Here is a 22711-nt window from a genome sequence, read left to right as displayed (position 1 = left end):
TTGCGGAAATGCTGATGAATTTTTTCGTGATGTCGCTTTAAACTGGCACTTTTAACAATAACAATAGTTTTATTACATATCAGGAATATTGAAATCGCTTGAGACTTATTAGGCACAGAAAAACTATATTGCTTGCTCAGTACACTCGGTCAGAAACTTCCTATTTTCACTTTCCGCTTTTGAGGATCCATATTATTGGTACGAAACGTTTTTAAACACAAACAATTATAAAACACTCGATATCGAACGAAAACTCCGTAATTAGATCTCACAATAAGACTGACAACCGATTTGACCACAGAAACAATTTTACTTACAAAGAAAGCCATGTCTGTGAATTCATGCTTAGCTGCCATATTAAAAATTGTGTGAAGGAGTTTCAAATGCACTTGCTTGTGTTTAGTGAAGTTTTTTTAAAATTTTGTTTAAATGTTCTTACATGCATATGATATTAAATTGAATCGTTAGTATGGCTAAGTTTGACCTTTCGTGGTTCCGCGGTTCGCAGTTTGACCTTTTCGCCGCTGGTCTATTTGTTCATTTAAAAATTGACAGTCAAAAATCTGTTCTGTTGTTTAACATTACAAGTGACTATCATCAAGGAATCTGAATCTATTGTTTTGACTGTTGTTTTTATTGTAAAGCAACTTAGTGGATTTTCCTCCATGTTTTGCAGAAAAATAATCCTCAGTAGATGATTGGTATTGTTAGGTCGTTAAGTCACTTAAAATGATTTAATTAAAAGGATGCATTTTTGATAGAAATAAGCACACCAGAAATACCAGTTCACAGGCAAAACATGATAAATAAAATACATAAATACTGAAAGTGAACTGATCTTCTATAATCTAATGAATATTCATCTCAGGGGATTTCCTATAATTAATAACAAAGTTCGCATTCAAAAATAAATGAATATCAACAAACGAATTTTGAAGCAAAACAAAAAGTATAGTAATGTAATGTAAATTTAAAGAAAATTTAACGGTTGATCATCGAAGCGCGAAGTTGACGTTAAAGATAGATACTTTGTTATAAAAAAATAAAAAAAAAATAATAGAAGATAATAATCGGCGATACTCACCATATCGCCATAGCCCTCATCCCATCTGTCCCTATATTCACCAAAATGAAATGAAATTGAAAATTGTATGCTCGTGCAGAGAAATCATCAAAACGATCCAACTTTTAAATTTAGTTCTGATTTTACCGGCAAAGCGAACGGACATCGCAACGAATAGACCAAACGAGTATAGTGATTTAATTAAAAAAGAAAACAAAACAACTTCTATTATAAAAATAAAGAAATTAATATAAACAAAATTATTCAAAAGTCCGCGGTTTTTCGGACATAAAAAACACAAAGAAGTGATAACGCCCATACATATATCCACAATGAGTAACCAAGAGCATATTGCGGTACAGATGGATAATGATAACAATTTTATAGAAATACAAAGAAATCGAGTGAGTAATTGATGCTGAAATACTTTTCTTTTTCTTATTTATGATTTCTTGAGAACAAGATGTCGAAAAATCTCACAGATACTTATCTTGTGGGGTTGCCAATTTGACAAAACATCTCATCCAAAATAAATTTTGAAGAAAAAAAGTGAAAAGCTCTTTTTGGATATATTTTCCAATAAATTTTGTGTTAAACATTTTCTTTTTTAATTGATTGAATATAGGTTTTAAACATTAAAAGTAATTAGAAACATAGAAACAAATTTCCTTGGTGCTCAAACAAAAAGGTCAAACAAATCAACTATTTTTTTTATGGGACAGGATTGTCACATTTTAACTCATTCTTCAAGACTTCCTTGGCAACCCTAGTTATCTTTCGAGAAAAAAGAAATGTTGATACAAATTCAAGTTATCATCAGTGAGTTGTTGTTGTTCAATGAAATTGACCAGATACGACGACATCATAAGTCTTAACATCAATGAACTGTGAGATAAACCAAACCAAAATCATGAATAATCAATTATTGGCCGATTATTTCGTATAATTTCTTATATTTTTATTAAACATTTTCTATGAATTTTAAATTAAAATAAAGTTCTTGGAACTGGTTTGAACGTTTTCTGTTTTGATTTGATTTTTGTTTACAAGAAAATTTTGATTTCTGAGAATTTTTTGAAGAATTTTCAGAATACTTTTGTTTTGTTATTCAGTACAAACCTACACATAAATAAGAAGTGAATATGCAAGTTCAGATTCAGCTATCATTACAATGCAAATTCAATTTGATTAATTTTTGTATCATTATTCCTTAACGGGAAAAATATGAAGGTATACTACGAAGGTGTATAACCTAGGTTAAGTTTAAGTGGCTGTTGACATCAAATTTGACACACTTAAAACTCGTTTTAAAAAGGTGGTCAACATTTTAGCCCTTGGTCGATTAAATGAGGTTCGAACTAGATGTAAGCTTTTATTTATGGTTTTTGTTCTAATCCAAACCTGTTATGTATAGATAGTACTTAACAAGGTCATTTATTTTGTCATATCAAGCTGGTATAGCATTTATTTGCCATCTGCTAAACTCAGCTGTCATTTGAAGATTATAATTAAAAATCAAACAACGCCTTAAAATTTAATACAAAATTTTTACAGAAGTGGTAGTTACCGATTACACAAATATTTGGTTAAATTTTAAAGCGAATGAAGTGTTTCTGATTTCAAAAAAGGTCTATGCATCATTGGTTAGGGTAGATCATGACTTGAACGATGTAATGTGGTTCCAACTAAACCCAACAGGTCCAACCTGGTCGTATAATTTCACACTTTTATATTCCCTCTTAGTCAACGAAATGAAGTTTTCGATTTTAAAAATGCTAAATGTTGTATTTATAAAAGAGAATTTAAACAAAATGAGAAATCTCGCAGATAATTTCACACATAGATCAATTTAAAATTGATCAAACCATTGCTTCCTTTACATCTGCAATAATGGAAAGTGTTGATCAGGCTATACCTAAAAAACCAATGAAAATTAAAAGCACAAATGTCCTTCCACCAAATTTGGTCGAATTGATTAAGGTGCGAAACCGATACCGAGCAAGAGGAAAAGAACTAGAAATAGCTTCTATTTCACTGAAATGAATATTCTTAACTCTATTATAAAAGAAGGTATAGCAGTTTTCAGAAATAGAGCTTGGAATCAGAAGCTGCTAGGGTTGGATAAAGCAAGCAAACCATTCTGGAATATAGTTAAAGTTATAAAAAAACGAAACTCCTATTATATTCCTGTCTTAAAGGTAGGAAGTAGTTTAATGATGTCGGGATCTGAAAAAGCAGATGTATTAGCAACGACCGTTTATGATGCACAATTGTTAGCTAGCAATGCCGTTACAAATGATACCATTGAATCTGTTGTTTCTCAATCAATAAGAATAATTAACTGTGATACGAATGATGGTGAAAATTACTTCATCACTATTGAAGACACCAAAGATGTTCTTAATTCTTTGAAAACTAGAAAGTCAGTTGGATTTGACAAAATAAAACATTTGTATTTGAAAAATATTCCAAAGCTAGGAGTTAAATTTGTACAAAAACTTTTTAATTCATGCCTTAAATTGGGATATTTTCCAAATGAATGGAAAATAGCAAAGGTTATTCCAATTTTAAAACCTGGTAAGATAGCAAACTTGTCTCTTAACTACAGACCGATTAGTTTTCTGAGTTCTCTTGGTAAATGTTTTGAAAAAATCATTAAAAAGAAGCTTATTGAACACATTAATTCAAATAATGTTTTGCCTTTAGAGCAATTTGGATTCCGTGCATTTCACAGTACTGTACAACAGGTTCATCGCATCACAAAACACATTAAAAGTAACTTTAATGTAGGAAAAAGTACGGGTTTGGTGTTACTGGACGTTGAAAAAGCTTTTAATTCCGTTTGGCATGACGGACTATTACATAAGCTATTAATTTTCAATTTTCCTATGTACCTTATTAAAATTTTAAAATCTTTTTTGTTTTTCAAGAAAGTGTATTGTGTCCGTTAACAATTGTCTTTCCCAAAGCTTTATTTGTGTCGCCAGGGTCCCCACAGGATCTGTACTTGGTCCGATTCTCTACAACGTGTTTACGTCTGACTTTCCAAGACTTCAAAATTGTGAAACAGCCATCTTTGCTGACGACACATGTATTTATTCTTCAGATTCAATTGGTTCCACTATTGAAACTAACTTGCAATCTGCACTGTTTATAATACAAGATTACTTTAGTGACTGGAAAATAAAGATAAATGATGCTAAGACTCAGGCGGTCTTTTTCTCTCGAAAAAGAAAACCCTGTTTATTACCAAGTAACAATCTTATTCTTAACGGTTATGAAACAGATTGGAAGTCAAGCGCTAAATATTTAGGGGTTCATTTGGATAAGAGATTAACGTTTAGTATACACATACAAGAAGTTATTAAAAAAATTAACCTAACAATCAAAATACTGTACCCATTTATAAAAAGAAAATCAAAGTTGAGTAGTGAAAACAAACTACTGATCTACAAAGCAATTTTTCAAGCGATTATGTTCTATGGATCACCTGCTTGGGGAAATTGTGCCTTTTTGCACACATACGAAGACTTCAAATTTGTCAGAACAAACTCCTGAAAATGATGCTAAATGTTCCATGGTGCTTTTCAACAATCGAATTGCACGCCTTAGCCAACATAGAAATGGTCTCCATGAGAATTTCTAAATTAAGTGAAAAATATATAAATTCTTGTTTATCTTCCGACAATTCCCTTATCTCAAATCTAGCTTCTTAAACTTTGTTATAAAACGTTATTTTTGATAAAATGTTTATTATAGGCAAATTTATTTAATTTAATTTATTGTTATTAATTATTATACAATTATTTATTATTTATCTATTTATTTATTTTTCCATATCTCTTTTATATATCAACGTTATTTTGTATGTAACTTATTTATCTATTAAATTATTCATTTCACAGTTTTTTTTCTTCAAATATTATTATATGTTTATATATTTATTAACTTTTTTGTATCTGTTTATTTAATGCTGATCTATTTAATATTTTTATTTTTTATTTATCTATTTATTTATTCATTTATTTATTTATTTATTTATTTATTCATTTATTCATTTAATTATTTATTTATTTTTTATTTATTTATTTATTTAATTTTGTATTTATTCATACATTTTTTATCTACTTATTTATTAATTTATTTATTTATTATTCTATTAATAATAATACTGTTTATTTATTCGTAATAAAGACTGATATGTATAATATTATGTACCTACATAAATTATATTTCTTTTGTAAAAGCTGTTTTGAACTGGGTATTGTATCCCTTCGTGTTGTATGAAAAATGTAAACACAAAATTTGGCTACAAATATATATAATATATACAAATATATAAAATTCAAATAATTTCACGTTTTTGTGATGTCAATTGGCCACCAAGATCATATGCGATTTGACTTTTTGTGTCATGCTATGGACAAACCTGCAGTACCCTTGACGTGATGGTTAGTGCATAGGACTGTCCCTCTAATAGTCTTGGTTTTAATGCCTGCCTGTGTCATCTAAAGTTTTTTCACAGGTACTGATCATTGCGAGGAATTAAGGAATCCTCCAAGAGTAATCCTTTTCATGAAAATTGTTATCTCAAATCAGCTTTTTGAATTCGGTTTTAAACTGTAGGACCCCTCCATTCCTTAAAACATTACATTACATGGCTTACATTATGATATTGTAAGCCACTAGCCCCTTGTTCTTAACGGACCTAATTTTCAAGTAGCTGGTTCTTGTTCCGGTTCTTGTTTTAAAATTGATTCAGTGTACAGTTTTAAATATCTAGGAGTTACAATTGATTTTAATCTTAACTGGAAAGATAATATTTTAAATATAAAAATTATTTGATGCTCATTACAAGAAATGTATCAGTTAAAATCGTTCTGCTCAAAAAGAGTTTTAACTTAAATTTATTAGGGACTTTCACACTCTAAAATACAATATGGTTTATCTAGCTGGGGTGGTTCATATGCTAGTACTTTAAGACCCTTGTTGATTGGTCAAAAATATCTAATTACACACAGAAAAAAACCAATGTAAATTCAAAAAAAATAAACATGATTCAACATTTTTTACCAATGATTTTGCTTCATAGATGTTTCATGTTGATTTAATATGTTATTTTCGTAAAAAAAATTAAATGAATTTAATGTGAATTAAAGTTAAATTGATATTGATCTCATGTTGAAATAACTTTATAATTCATTTTGAATCATCTTTATGGTCATGTTGAATCAACTTGGAAGACCTTGTTAAAACAATTTAGTTTTCCTTTTAAATTGATTCGAACATTCCTTTTGAATCGTTTTGATCATCATGTTAAATCAATTTTACTAATCCTGTTAAAATAAATTTGTTCACGTGTTAAAACAACATGACTTTTCCTTTTGAATCGTTTTGATCCACCTATTGAAACAAAACGATAAATCATATTGAAATAAATCGATCTCCATGGTAAAACAACGTGATTATTCCTTTTAAATCAATTATTATTATCATGTTAATTCATTGCATCATGATTCAACGTGTATTGCAAGATATTGTTAAATTGTCAAAATGACAAACAGGTATAAATAAAAATACAAACAAATATGTTAGTTTAATTATATATTTTATTATTTTTTTTTTGTATTAGTTTATGTATATTAATGTTAAACAGTAATTTCAAATCTTTATTTTTTGCAGACCTCTAATATTTACCCATAATTCCTAAAACAAAACTTAAATGAGGCTTGTGAACTCTTAGAGTTCTTAAAAAAAAAATGATTGATCAACGTTTATCAAAATGTTGAAGCTCAAATTCATAACGCAAGAAATAAATTTTATACAAACTTAAGCAAAACAATATATCTTATAAAGTTTACACAATTCGTTGGCTATATGTAGTTAAAAACAGCTTTTTTTATATTCGCAAACAAAAGATTTGTATTACATTAAAAAAAGAAATAGCAAAGATTTTATGAAAATTCTCCTCTGGTTCAGTCTAAATTAAAAAAAAAGTGTAAACTTACTAGCTTGGGAACCTTTTGATTAGAATAGTGTCAATTCGTCAAAATCGAAGTAAGTTGCAGATTATTTTAGTGCCAGTTGTAATGTAAATGTTCGATGCCTTTATCCTTCACATCCAATTGTAAAGATTCATTTATTTTCCTTTCAAACCGTAAACGCCTTGCTCTTTGATTAACGTATTCGTCCCAAAGCTTACCCCCAGGGTTACCACAAGTAATGATTCCTGCAAATTAAAATCTAAAATACAGTTATTTATCGAAAAGTTTCGACAAAATATGCCTACTTTTATTTCATAAGGGAATTGCTTCAGTATGTCTTCTAATTTTGTTGGAAAATCCAGCTGCTTTTGTAATAAATGTCACCCAAAATTATATTGATGAAACTAGCTAGAAACGAGTCACTTCAATGGCCGTTGGTTTCTAAAGTCTAAAACTAAAAAAAATAGTTTTAACTTCTAAAAACAAAATTTAAACATTATTCAATTATTAAAAATATTATTTTTCGTCTACCTTAGATAGGTTTAAGTTCCGACTTGCCCAAACACATGTAATAGTTGATGTTGTCGCAAAACTGGTCTGGTTTCCCAACCAAAAAACGAAAGGGTATCATCATCAATTTCGAACTGTGTCATAAGTAGACAGGAAAACAATTAAATATAAAAATAAATACGTACATGAACAAATACCTCACTCTTTCTTCAACTGAATAATGTTTCTTGGAAACCCGAGCGGAGATCATTCAATGGAATAGCTTCTTGAATATATTCTTTCTACAAGTCAAATTAAATTTGTTCAATAAATCGTCCAACTTATCTTTTTGTTTATTTTGTTTTCTTGAATAATTGGTAGGCTTATTATTTTTATATTGACTTCACTGTTCTTTACAAAATTTATTGTTTCATCTACTTCGACCTGCTGTGAATGAACAGAAGAATATTCGTTTTCTTTTGAACTTATTTAAACTCACTTTTCACTAAGAAACTTTTCACTTCATAAAATCCTTCGGACACGAGACGCGACTATAATATAAATGAACTGATAGACTTTGTCTAAATGTTTTCCAGTTACCTAGTTCGGAAAAATAACGGCACTTCATATTAATTTTGTAGAATTCAATACATAATAATATTATTTCAACAAGATCTCATATTAAAATAAGAACTATCAATTTAATTTCATGGAGCTTCGATTTGTTCTAACACGACAGAATCTTATTTCAATATGATTAAATTTTGAAACAAAATTGAATTCGTGTGATTGCGTTATTACAATACATTCTTTGTAACGGAATAGTTTTTGTCATTCCTAAATTAAATAAAAGGGTATGTGGGGAATACAGTACAAATTAATTCTTCTTTAATCCTGAAAAGAATTCAATTTCAACAACCTATATGATTTTGTGTAAGCGTTTCGATCTCTTCAACACGGCCCAATCTAATTAAAATTTTTATTTTTATTTTTTTTTCAAATAGCTTTCACTTACTTATTCAAGATGTTTTTAAGATCAAAAGCTTTTATTTTAACAATAAAGAATTTTAAAATGGAATTTCTGTATTGAACATTTCATTTTAACATTGTTGAATGTCAATTCTATATAAATCAAAGTAATTTTAACATGAATCTTTTTGTGTTGTCTTCCATGAGAACTTTTATCCCGAATAGGGTTAAAAGCATCGGACCTAAGGAAAACGCATGGTTTGATGCGAGCTGTAAAGAGGTTATTAGGGTTAAAAAGGTAAGTTTCCGTTGTTTTAAAGCCAATCCTACTGAGTAAAACCGAATAAGTTCAAGCAAGCCATGAAGGCCTGCAACGCCCATATTCGACGGACCAAATTTTTACATGACCAAAAATTACGGCAAAAAATACTGCAATGTCCCAAAGGCAGTACAAATTTTTGGTCATTTGTAAAAAATATGAGGAATTCTTCCTCTTCCTCGGTTCCTACGCTCGTTGTGAATGACACTCCATTTGTTAGCTCTTTAGAGAAAGCAAATCTCTTTGCTAGGCAGTTCGCCGCCAATTCAACGCTGCCAGTGAGTGTTATGACTCCGCCTGTACTTGAGCGAGTTAATCATTCTATGGGGCAAATCTTTTTTCGCACTCGTATTGTAGTGAGAGTCCTAAAAGATCTTAACATACACAAATCTGCTGGTCCTGATGGTATCCCCGCTATTGTCCCTTACGTCCCTTCTTTCCAAGGTCATGGAAACGCTGATTAATTATCAGCTCAAGAAATATCTTGAAGAACGGAAGCTTCTTAATGACCGACAGTATGGCTTTCGTAGCAATAGGTCCTGGTTCATCTCACCGAACAGTGGAACAAATCTTTACATAGTTTTGGAGAAAGTAAGATTATTGCACTAGATATTTCAAAAGCATTTGATAGGGTTTGTCATCAGGCTCTCTTATCGAAAATGCGTGCTTTCGGTTTGCATGAATCCCTCCTTCATTGGATTAGTAATTACCTTTCGAATCGTTCAATACAAGTTGTATTGGATGGATTCAAGTCTGAAAACCACAAAATAAATGCTGGTGTGCCCCAGGGCTCTGTTCTATCTCCAACACTCTTTCTCATATTTATTAATGATCTCCTGTCTGCAACATCTAATCCAATACATTGTTTCGCTGACGATAGTACTCTTAGCTTTTCATATTCGTTTTCAGATTCACACCCCTCCTCTTCGGATGTGGAACTGCAACGACAAAATATGATAAGCTCATTAAATTCTGACCTAAACAGCATTGTACAATGGGGAATAAGAAACAGCGTGGAATTTAATGCTTCGAAAACGCAATGCTGTCTTGTATCGTTAAAGCGAAATATACCCCCACCTCCATTATCCATAAATGGCACTTGCATCGAGGAAACTGAACATCTCGATCTGGCTGTTATTTACAAGACTTATATCTGGGCTGGTGCTCCTGCAACTTGCTTAAGCCTCTTGGATAGTATTGAACGTAGAGCATTTAGATTGATTGGTGATATTACCATCATAAGATCATTTACGTCACTTGAACATCGTCGAAATGTTTCTTGTCTCACGCTTTTTTACCGTCTAGAGAAATAGCCAGCTGCATTCCTCCCCTTAAACAGTTCAACCGTAATACTCGCGCTTCTAGGAATGCTCATCAATATACCCTCGATCCCATCTTCGGTCGTACTGTCAAGTACAGAGATTCGTTCTTTAGCCGTACTATGCGAATGTGGAATGCCTTGCCACACTCTGTCTTTCCCAGCTATTGCAATATTCAGGAATTCAAAACCAATGTGCACCGACATCTCCTTTCAACCCCTCTCTCCCTTTCCTAGTGCTCACACTGTGTCTACATAATAAGGATAATATATCCCCTTGAGTGTTCGCTTATTATAAAAAAAAAGATTTATTACATTTTGAAGGAAAAGTTACTAAAAAAACCTTCATTAGATATTAGAATTATTTCATAGGAAGAGAGAAGTGGGGAGCAGAACATTTATGTATCACAGAAAAAAGTATATTAATAAATAAAAATAAATAAATTAATAATTAACTAAAGAATAAATAAATAAATAAATAAATAATAAATAATAAATAATAAATAAATAAACAAATCAACAAGTGAATAACAAATAATTAAATACAAACGAGAAAATAAATAAATGAAATAATGAAAAAATGGACAATAAGTACTAAATTAATAAATAAATAAAAATAAATAAATAAATAAATAACAAATAATTAAACATGAATGAACAATTTTAATAAATAATGAACAAGATTATTAAATAAATATTTTAATAAATTAAAAACCATTAAATAAATTACCTAAACAAATAAATAAATAACAAGAAACAAATAGAGAAAACAAAATCAGTATATAAATAAATAATAATTAATTCCATAAATGTAACATTCATTTATCACTAAATAAATCAAGAGAAAACAAAAATTTACTAACACCTTAAGCAGCTAAGTTTGAGATTAAATTCTTATCCGAACAATTACACGATAAAATATAACGGTCTTGTAACTTCGAAATTCTTACAGGAACCTTATCAATATTTGCTATTCTATGAAGCTCTTCTGTAGAAAAGTACCAGGGCAGATTAAGCATAATTTTTAAAATTTTATTTTGCATTATTTGTAATTTTTGTATATGAGTTATAGCACATTTTCCCCAGACAGGGGAACCATAGAAAATTATACTTTGGAAAATAGACTTAAATATCATTAGTTTGTTTTCTCCACTCATTTTAGACTTCCGATTTATAAAAGGATAAAGTGTTTTTATCACAATATTTAGCTTATTTAATGTTTGCTGAATATGCAAGTTAAACGTCAATGTTTTATCCAGGTGTACCCCAAGATACTTAGCACTTGATTTCCACTCAATTTGCTCTCCGTTCAATTGAAGGCTATTTTATGGCAGTAAACAAGGTTTCCTTTTTTTCGTAAAAAAAAGATCCTGTATCTTTGATGCATTTATTTTTATTTTTGAAATATTTTAATAAATCTGAATAGTATTCAGAGCAGATTGAAAGTTGGTTTCAATGCAAAAACCAGTTGAATCTGATGAATAAACGCAAGTGTCATCAGCAAATATTGCAGTTTCACAATTTTGAAGTTTAGGGAAATCGTAAGTATATATGTTATATAAAATTGGGCCTAGAACTGACCCTTGGGTACATCTGTAGTGATATTGTTTTCTTCAGTGCACCAGTTGTTCAAGCCCTCATACCAGACAGTGTCAAACGCTTTTTCCACATCAAGAAGTACCATTCTTGTGCTCTTTCCTGAAGACAAGTTATTTTTAACAAACTTTGTTGTTCTGTCAATTTGGTTAGTTGTACTATGATACCTTCTAAAGCCAAATTGTTCTGGTGGCAAGATATCAAATTGATCTACATGTAAAACGAGTTTGTATTTTATAAGTCTTTCTAAACATTTGCTTAATGAGCTCAACAAACTAATTGGTCTGTAACTAGAAGGATCACTAAAACTTTTTCCTGGCTTACGGATAGGAATGACTTTGGCTGCTTTCCACTCTGTGGGGAAGTAACCTGTTGTAAAACAATTGTTAAACAAGTTTTTGAGGTATCTTATGCCTATTTTTGGAAGATTCTTTAAAAAAGGATTTTTAATTCCGTCAAATCTGTTAGTTTTGTGGTCTTAAGACTTTTTAAAACAAATTCAACGTCATCAGAAGATACTATATCTTCGGTTACATCAAGGACACTTTCGTTGAGTAATTGCATTGATTGATTAACAATACATGTCATTATTAGTTGCATTGTTGCTAGCAACTAAACTGTTTGCACAAAATGTGCGGGATAATTCGTTGGCTTTTTCGTCGTTATATATTAATATGGAATTCCCTATTTTAAATGACGGAATACTAACTTTTTTCTTTTTAATTACTTTTATTATATTCCAAAACGGCTTGCCACCTTTATCTAAACCCTGTAATTTATGGCTCCAGATCTGATTTCTAAAAAGAAAGATTGAATTTTTGATGGACAGGTTCATTCTATTCCTTTCAGAAAGAAAGTATTCGTCCCTGGTCCCTTATCCATTGGGTTCTTTTTTTGTTTCTCACTTAATTTGTTTCCACTACATAGGAGGGAAATGAATTATTATTGTTTCGACTTTGAGATTTTTTGGGAACAGTTTCTTCAACACTCTCAAGAATTGATGCTGTAAACGTTCTAACTGCTCCGTCAATTTTTTCGATACTGGTATTATTTGAATTCCTCTCTGTAATGTTTCTCAATTTCAAATCAGCATTTGAATAGTCAAAATATTCATTGCAATTTTCCACAGGGATTGACTTTGTGTTTATTATTACCGGGAGATGATTTGAACTAAGATCATTTTCAACAATAGGTTGATTGAAAAGTTCGTCGGAATTTGTTAGGAATAAGTCTGTAGTAGATGGATTAGATCTATTGTTTGGGGCATACAAGTAGGTTGAGGGGGTACAGAATGTTAAATGAGTGTCTTGAATTTAAATCCGCTAGTATATTTCCCCTCATGCATGCCCCAATTTCTGTTCTTGCAATTGAAAACGACGCCAATAAAGTATGTATCATTTAATCCAATCAATTTACGTAAATCGTTACGGAAATCAATCCTTTTTTCTGGGGAAGTAGAACCACCCGGAAAATGAATTGAAAAAATTTGTATAGAACGCCCATTTTCAAATGGTACTTCAATGCCAATATTTTCAACAAGTTTAGTTTAATTCACAGGAAGTATTTTATGCTTAATCGTTTTTTTTTAACTACCACATCAACACCCCCCTCTTCTCTCTTCTCTATCTACACAATAACATTTGTAGTCTTTATTTGAGATATTAACATTTTTATCTAACCAAGTCTCATATATTAAACTCATATATTTTCAAACGACAGAATAATCCTTTCAGCCAAATATAAAATATTTGATGCCGTTGTGAAATCAACTCTCTGCTACGCTTCTCAGGTCTGGGGTGCAGATGAGTACGAAGTGATAGAAAAATTTCAAAGGAATTTTTTGAGAAAACTCTTCAACTTACCGCAAAATACACCGATTTATGCAATGTATTTAGAAACCGGAATACCGAAACTTCTCACGAGCACACTCAAGGCACAGGCTGATTATATTATTAAAACTTTAACATACCAGGAGAATAGACTATCGAAAAAAATGCTTTTGTACGAACTGAGGAATAAAGATTGGTGGATGAAAAAATGGCAAGACATCGGTAATACTTGTGGAGAGATACTGTATATAGATCTCAACAATTTAAACAACTTAAAGAACCAACTTTACAGGATTATACAGAAGAATGAAAACATAGTTCGAGAATCCTTTATTAATAAAGCTCGCAAATCAGATAGTAGAGTACTATACTCTCAGCTCAACTACAACCTAAACCAACGAAACTACTTCCATGATGGACTTAGCTACAAGGACATTTCTTTAATTTTTAAAGCAAGATGTGAACTTATAAGTTTAAATGCTAGACCCTATAACGGCAGCTTCAATCAATTTTGTACGTTATGCAATTTAAAATCAAAGGAGGATTGTTATCACTTCATAAGTGTATGTCCAATATTTTACCAACAGAGGCTAGTGTTTTTTGGTAAAAATACATTAACCATGCAAGAAACACTCCAAATTTTTAACGAATGTGATTGGAAGACCTTAAGCAACTTTTTAAAAGCCATATTTAAGTATAGATTCTTACTAATGACGGAATATGTTTGATTTTTATACCAATTTAAGATTGAAAAATGTGAATTAACAAAACATGTAATTTATTTATAAAATTTGCTAACCAGGCTGACGGCTAAGCCATAGCTTATCAATTCATTAACTTGTAAATCTGTATATATAAGAATAAAAATAAATGAATTTGTTACTTACTTACTTACTTACTTATTAAACTAACATCAATATTATGTTTGCTTAAGAAAGCAAAATATTCTAATTTGTTATTCCGAATGCTTCTAGCATTCCAACAACTCGCAGTTATATAATCTACGCATAAATAATATGCATCTTTTATGTATACCCACTGCTCATAAAACTCATTTCTCTAACTTTTATACTGTCGCAGCACCCAAGTCATTTAATTACTTCCCAACATCTATAACAACTACTCCAAATTTAAACTCTTTTCTTCAAAAAGTTAAAGACTTGCTTTTCACAATTGACTTTAATTGTATTGATAATAATTATTGTTAAAGAAACTTTGATGAATAAATTTTTAGTAGGTATTTACTTTTTATTATATTTCTTTTTCTGTTAATTTATATGGATATGTTTTTATTTATTTATTTATTTATTTATTACATTATTATCAAGTAAATAAATTACAAATGACAATAATTTTTGTATAAGGTCTAGCTACCAGGGACTGTCAGCTAGATACATACAAATCTTAAGAGTACAAAAAATATAATATATACAAATACAAAGGTACATGGTGTTATAATTTGCAAATAATAATAAACTAATGATAAAATTATTTAGTGAATAATTAACCATAATAATTTGGATAATAAATGAATAACTTAAATTAGATGTTCAATTTTTAATAATTTTAGTATTTTAAAAACAGTTTTTATATTAATTTCGGTTGGATTTTTTATCAAATCGACAAATGAACAGTTTTTAAGAGCATTTGATTTCTGGTTTAACTTCTGGCATAACAATAGATTATCGAATGTAAGGATGGAATGTGTATCACAGAGATGGCAAGGTGGCGGTAAAGATCAAGTGAAAAGATGACTGTGCGTGAGATTTGTATGACCCATGCGGAGACGGAGAAATGATTTCATCATAACTTTACGGCAGTTTGCCGGATAGAGCATCTGTTTAGAAAGTGGGTTTATTCTGGAGTAGTAATGAACGTAATCCTTCCAGACGTCAATTTTTTTTTGTGCCAGTTTTTATGAATTAAAGCTTTTAAATCTTTGTTGTTGTGGAGATAAAATGAAATTAGTGGTTCTTTGCTTGCCGCTTTAGCAGCCAAATCGGCTGCCTCGTTACCATTAATTCCTACGTTACCAGGTATCCACATAATTTTCAGTTTAGTGGAATTTTTTATCAAGTAATCTCGGATATAATCTATGATTGGGGTTTTGTTGTTTACGTTTTTGATGGCGTAAATTGTAGATAAACTGTCAGTGCAGATTATAGTTTGTTTAAAAAGATTTATTTTTGTAGCTTGAAATACAACTAGAGCTTTAGCTGAAAACACCGAACAAAATTGTGTTAACAATCCTTAACTGAGGAGATTTTTATTTTCGTCTTTTATAGCGAATGTAGTAAAATCATCGGTTTTTGAGCCTTCGGTGAGTACAAGGTTCCAATTTTCGTTTTTATATTTGTTTACTATATCCTTGTACAATGCTTGGTATGTTTGGTTATTTGTGGAGTTCTTAGGCATCTTTTTCAGTTCCGTGTTAAATGTTGAATCTGAAATTAACCAAGGGGGATAAGTTGTAGCTTTATGGGTTCGAATGTCAAGTGAGATATCCCAAGATCGAGTAATGCTTATTGCATTATATATTGAACATTGAATTTTTGGTATCCTTTTCCGAGATAGAGTTCGTTTGGCATCAATAGAAACAGGCGATTTAGGTGAGAATATTAGCTTCGTGATTAGAAGAGAGGTTAAATAGTCAAATCTTTCCCCGATTGAAGGGAGGCCAGCTTCTGCTAACATGTTCTTAACTGGGGTAGTTCTAAATGCTTTTAGGCAACATCGGATAGCTGAGTGATATTGGGGTCTTATTAATTGGAGCGTATTGTTTGCGCATTTTCCGTAGATGACAAGGCCGTAGTCGATTTTGGATAAGATAATAGATTTGATGACTCTGATAACTGCATTCATATGTGAAAAACTTTTGTTTGAAGATAAATATTTTACTATATTTAATCTGATAACTAGGCTTTTTTTAAGCTTAAAACTAAATTTATTATAAAATATTATACCTTAAATTTTAAGAAAATCAACATTATTTATATTTGTGTTATTGAAAGAAAGTGGTATTGTTTTCCGAAAATTTGTTTTTTTACAAATGTGTAGAATTTTGGTTTTATCAAAGGAAATGGAAGATCCAGAAAGCTTAGACCTCTGAAAGAACATTTGAAAACGTGTTATTTACATGTGAAATTTCTTTTGATTTTGACATAATAATCAAGTCATCGGCATACAGGGAATGACGAAGGCTGCTAAATCTTGTTAAAATTTCACTTAGTTCGTTAAAAGCTATTATGAATATAGTGACAGAGAGTAGAGATCCTTGTGGGATACCATTCTCTGTGCCTTTTATATATGAATAAACATTGTTTACTTTAGTGCGAAATTTTCTATTTGTTAGGAAAACAGTTATGTACTTTAATATTTTTGGACCGATTTGCCAATCTATAAGTTTTTTTTTATAATAATAAGTATTCCAATTCTATCAAAAGCTTTCTCAAAGTCAATTGATAGTATTGAAATGTGATTTTTAGTAGAGAGAGCGGAGGTTATGAAATCGTCGACATGCAACAAAGCGTCTGTTGTTGATCGACCGTGCTTAAATGCAACTTGGTAAATATCTGTAAGATTTTTCTTTTATAGATAGCATAGAAGTCGTTTTGAGACAATTTTTTCTAGTACCTTACCAACGCAAGGTAATAAAGATATCGAGCGGAAACTGTTTATTTCATTTATTGGTTTTCCTGGTTTTTGGATGGGAACAATGCTCGCGGTCTTCCATGTTTGTGGAATAACTCCTTTGTCAAAAACTTGGCTGAAAAGTGAAACTAAACGCAAAAATGTGGAACGCTTCACAATTTTGCGTGTCATCCTTGCCCAGGGGCCATGCTAATCTTCTCTGTATCGTTCCAATTTTAGTATATGTTCTGCCGAAGCAAGAACATGAATATGTTTTACTTCCCTTTCTTTTAATTTATCTAATTAATTTTCTAATTTATTTATTTATTCATGCAAACAAACTTTTTTCACCCGAATAATTCAGACGCACTTTAAACTATTAAAGTTTTGGCCGAGATAATCTCTTGCGAATAATTGGTTCACGATTATTTAAAATATGTATGTATATCGCAACCTGCGGATCTTTCCGACGCGGTCAATTCAATCAAATTGTTTTTCAATGTCCAAACTTTATTTGAGTGTTTTAACTTTTCTTTAACATAAATGACCAATTGGAAATTTATAATTTCTAAGAATTCGATTGGTTTATGATATTAGATCCAATTTTCAAAAATTTTGAATTTTTGTAACTTCACTGGTTGACATTCTTCACTTATTTTTTTTAATGTCGGATTTTATTTTTTATTTCATATTTTTTTTTTTATTTAAATAGTCAAGATCGAGAGACCGATCTTCCACCGAATCTCCTGGCCCACGTAAAAGGACAACAAGAGCAGGTATAAAATATCAAAATATGTACTTGTAAATATCTTAAACCAAATAATTTGTTCGGATTGCAGTTTCTGAAATTGACGATAACGATGAGGAAGTGAAAACTGAACCAACAACACAAAACGGTGGAATACATATAACACCCAGACTATCAGATGAAACCGATGGTCCAAGGACCATTATGGTCGATGGCGTTGAAACTCAAGTACCAGATTTAAATGCATATCAGCACAAGAAAACCCTGGCTCAGGGCATGATGGATTTAGCTTTACTCTCGGCGAACGCAAATCAATTGAGATATGTTTTGGAATCATACAACCGACATCCGTTCTTTTATCCAAGCTTGATATTTATCAGTTTGAGTATAATTCTTCAAGTAAGTTTCCTAAAACTGAAAATTCATTTGAAAATAAGTTATAAAATTAATCTTTCATTTTTATTGTAGGTAGCAGTTGGTGTTGGTTTGATCCTCAACAGTCAATATAACGTAAAAGATGATCGTGAAATATGCAAAGCAAATCGAATTAGTAATATGACAATTATTGGAATATTTATCATCACAATTGTTAATGTTTTTATATCTTCATTTGGTGTGGCAGATGCTCCCAATACTAAATAATGCAATTTCTTAAGAAGTTAAATAGTGTTAAGAAAATTATTTGAAATAAACAAAATGCAATTTTTATATTTCTAGTCCAATAAAAGCTTTAAAAATATATACTTACTAATGTATACATATTTGTTGCGATGATTATTTTCTTTCAAACTTAAACTTGACTTAAATTATTAAAGCACTTAAATTGAAGGACAACCTTAAGGGTGTGGAAATGTATTCCTACGTTAAAAATAATTAACAAACTTCACTATACATATGTCTATACAAGCGAGAAATAGCTTAAAAATCAATATCTAGTACTTAACTTCAAGTTTCTTTAAGTGTTAGGTATTAGTCTTTTAGGTGTATTCATACCATTTTTATTTCTGTTGTTTTCCTTTTTTTATTCGACCTTTTTTAAGCTCATCTAAAACTGCATAAAAGAAATTTTTAGGAATAAAAATAATAAACATTTTTTTGAAAATTCTGAACAAAACAAAATCCTCAAGAATAAAAAATTTAGTACGAAATATATTATTTTCGAGCATTTTAAATAAGCCCGCTATTAGCTGTCATCTTTGACAAGTAAATATTACGTGATTTTTAAAGATGGAGCGATAAACACTTTATTGACGCATTGAAATAAAGACGACGCATTGCGTTAGAATTTAAGTTGTATGGCTTTTAAAATTCTGTAAATGTAAAAACTCAAGTCAGTTTGAGGTCCATGGTACATACAACAAATCGCAATTTTGCAGGACAAATTTCTTGAATGTGTCAAAGAGGTGATTACAATACATCTTTTTCATTTAGGGTCAAATGAAGGATTAGGTCTATCTGCTTCATAATCGATTTAAGATCATAAAGAAGATATTCTTGAAGTTTTTGTGCAAATATAGTCGAACATGGGAGAACTGTTATGGAATATTTCAAACAAAAGGTATGGTGCTCTGCAAACGTCAGACGTCGTTCATTATTATCTGCCCATTATTGTAATGGGTCCGAATTGTCAAATTGAAAATTTTGACGTTTCTCGACGTTTCAAGGTCCCTAGAGACGAAATAAAATATTTTTAGAAAGATGTCTGTGCGTGCGTGGTTACGTACGTTTGTACGTCCGTACGTTCGCGACGTTTTTTTCGTCGTCCATAGCTCAAGAACCAGAAGAGATATCGATTTCAAATAAATTTTGTTATACAGATAATAAGGCAGAAAGATTCTGAAGGGCACTCAAGAAAATTGCGTGGGTTGTTATTTTACCATATCAGTTTGAAAAAAAGGTGAACATTTTGGTTAACCCTAAATATCTTACGAACCAAAAACGCTAATGACTTGAATTAAATTTTATATAATAAACTGTAACGTGATATCAAAAAAGTTTATTTTTTTGAAAAAAATCCATTTAACGGTTTTTTTTATAGATCAAAAAAACTGAAAAAAAAAATTTGTCTCCTCCAAAATTTTAAGACTACAATATGATTTCATCTCCAAAACAATTTTGTGCAACGAAGAATTATGTTTTTGCCTCTGATAAAATTTTGAGAAAAATCGACTTTACAGTTTTTTACCAAAAATAAAAAGCTAAAAAAAATAATAAAAGTTGGTAAAAATTGATTTTCGACTGAAATATCTTTTCAAAACTCTGAGATATTGGCTTTAATTTACTTTTATCTTTCAATAAATATTGTTTTTAACATTCAGTAAAATTTTAAGAAAAGTCGAATTGACAGTTTTTGTAAAAAAAATTAAAAACCTAAAACAAAACTAACAAAAGTTGGTAAAAATTGATTTTCGACTCAAATATCTTTTCAAAAATTTGAGATAAAAGCTTCTAACTAAATTATACTTATAAGAAATATTGTTTTCAACATTTGATAAAATTTTGAAAAAAATCGAATTGACAATTGTTTTACAAAAAATAAAACTCTAAAAAAAACACTACTCAAAGTAGGTAAAAATTGAATATCGAATCAAATATCTTTTCAAAAAATTGAAATTTAGGCTTCAAACTTATTTAACCTTATAAAAAATATTGTTTTTAACATTCTGAAAATTGTTGAGAAAAATCGAATTGACAGTTTTTTTACAAAAAATAAAAACCTAAAATTAATTTAACAAAAGTTGGTAAAAATTGATTTTCGACTGAAATATCTTTTTAAAACTTTGAGATATTGGCTTTAATTTACTTTTATCTTTCAAAAAATCTTGTTTTCAACATTCAGTTAAAGTTTGAGAAAAATCGATTTGACAGTTTTTTTTACAAAAAATTAAAAACCGAAACAAAAATTAATAAAAGTTGGTAAAAAATGATTTTCGACTCAAATATCTTTTGAAAACTTTGAGATAATAGCGTTTTACAATTTTTTTCTTATAAGAAATATTTTTTTCAACATTAGGACAAATTTTGAGAAAAATCTAATTGACAGTTTTTTTACAAAAAATAAAAGTTTAAAAAAAAAATCTATAAAAGTTGCATAAATGAACTTTTTAGGAATAAAAATAATATACTTTATTTTAAGAAATTTAGCACAAATAAAATTCTCAAGAATAATAAATTTATGTAAGAAATATAATATTTTTAAGCAATAACTAAAAATTTTTAGGAATGTAGACCCAACGAGACTTTTTTCGCATTTGCTCGGCAATTAGAGAAAACCGTATCCATATACATTGTTATAAATTAAAGACTTTCCATTAAGAGGTTTCATTTTGAATGAGCCCACTATTAGCATTCATTAAGTGACAAGTAAATATTACGTAACAACTTAAAATGGAACAATAAACACTTTATCGATGCATTGAAATCAAGACGAAGCCCTGAGTAAAGATTTAAGTCTTAAGACTTTTAAGATTCTGTTTCTCTTAAAATGTACTTGTTTTTACTTGTGACATAGAGTTTGCAACTATTGCATTCGAAAAATATTTCGAGCTCGAGATTTGTACCATGACATTAAGAAAGTAGAAGATTTAAAAAAAAGTGGGTTCCAGATATCTTCCGTCTGTCTGTAATCGACCCTACAGCCCAATACATTGGGTTGATTGAGTTTAAATTATTAAATTAAGGTTTTAAGCAGATTCGCATTAGGCTTTTTTAAAGCCCAAAAATAACTGTCGCCCTTATATAAATTTTGTGTCCAAAAATCGAAAATTCTAATTTTCCGATAGATTTTAAAATTTGTTTCTAAATTATTTTGTTTTCAAGTTTTCTTAAGAACTAATGAACCGAATTCAATAATTTCTGCACAATTTTTGAAGATCAAAAATATAATTTTTTTATTCGATATCTTATCAGGTTTTTACGAAATTAAAATGTAAAACGTATATTAATAAGCTCTAAATAACTGCATTAAAAAAATAAATTTTTAAATACTAAAACATAGAGAATACGTCCAAGGAGACTTTATGGGAACATTAGGAAGTTCATGCGACCCAGTCGTGCATTTTATTTAAAATGAAATTGAAACCCCCTATTGGAAAATTCTAGTTCATTCAAATTTGTATTTCATTTCAAATAATGTTGAATCTTCTTAAAAAAAATTAAGGTTTTGCAACAGTCCATAGAGAACTACAAAAAACTCTCAACCATTCGTCTTTGCGAGTCAAGTCAGGGATGTAGACAAGCTACAGTTTTTATGCCGAATTTGAACGGCTTATTTGAGAAAGCAATTTTTGTGACAAGAACTACTGTTGAAGGACTAGTCAATACTTCTCAAGAGGCAGTACCCAGTCTAAAAAAAACCTTCAGGTGGCACGGACAGTGATTGAACCCAAGACATCTGGTATGACAGTCCAATGCACTGACTATCACGCACGCCATGGTATCCTATGTATCGTCTATCTTCCAAAATAATAAAATCTCTGATGACTTATTTGGTTGCAATCATTTTCCTATCCTCACTTCAATATCTGTAGGCAACAATTTAAATCTACCAAAAACTCAGCCCAAATTCTTAACTGACCTAGCTAATTGGGATCTTTTCCAAACTGAAATTTCAAATTAAATTTCAACTTCCTCTAACAATAACATCAACAAGGAAGCCGCCTACATCGTTAAAGCAATTCGTTCTGCAGCAAATATGTCTATTACTCAGACAACCCATAAGCCCCACCATAAAACAGTCCCCTCGTGGAATCAAAATCTTGCCAACC

The 22711-nt window shown here is 30.1% G+C and overlaps 1 protein-coding gene and 1 non-coding gene across 2 annotated transcripts; one reads left to right on the top strand and one right to left on the bottom strand.

The window, feature by feature from the left end:
- The first annotated feature begins 1187 nt into the window (after positions 1 to 1187).
- Positions 1188 to 18692, top strand: LOC129946282 (ninjurin-A-like). The gene is made up of 4 exons (XM_056056417.1): positions 1188 to 1467; positions 17910 to 17973; positions 18037 to 18344; positions 18414 to 18692. Exons 1-4 carry the CDS (start codon positions 1396 to 1398, stop codon positions 18585 to 18587), a joined length of 618 nt encoding a protein of 205 aa, XP_055912392.1. The 5' UTR covers positions 1188 to 1395; the 3' UTR covers positions 18588 to 18692.
- On the bottom strand, positions 17355 to 17461 carry LOC129948654 (U6 spliceosomal RNA). The gene has a single exon (XR_008781941.1). It is a non-coding gene; the product is annotated as a U6 spliceosomal RNA (small nuclear RNA).
- Positions 18693 to 22711: the final 4019 nt, after the last annotated feature.

The sequence above is a fragment of the Eupeodes corollae genome, chromosome 2 (genome assembly GCF_945859685.1).
Source record: "Eupeodes corollae chromosome 2, idEupCoro1.1, whole genome shotgun sequence".
In the NCBI taxonomy this organism is placed as follows: domain Eukaryota; kingdom Metazoa; phylum Arthropoda; class Insecta; order Diptera; family Syrphidae; genus Eupeodes; species Eupeodes corollae.
Note: the sequence above shows the minus strand (reverse complement) of the source record. Positions and strands in the feature narration are given on the sequence as shown.

Coding starts and splice junctions, on each gene's coding strand:
- LOC129946282 (XM_056056417.1), top strand. CDS start 1,396: ATGAGTAACCAAGAGCATATTGCGGTACAGATGGATAATGATAACAAT. Junction 17,974..18,036: donor TAAAAGGACAACAAGAGCAG/GTATAAAATATC, acceptor TTCGGATTGCAG/TTTCTGAAATTGACGATAAC. Junction 18,345..18,413: donor GTTTGAGTATAATTCTTCAA/GTAAGTTTCCTA, acceptor TTTTTATTGTAG/GTAGCAGTTGGTGTTGGTTT.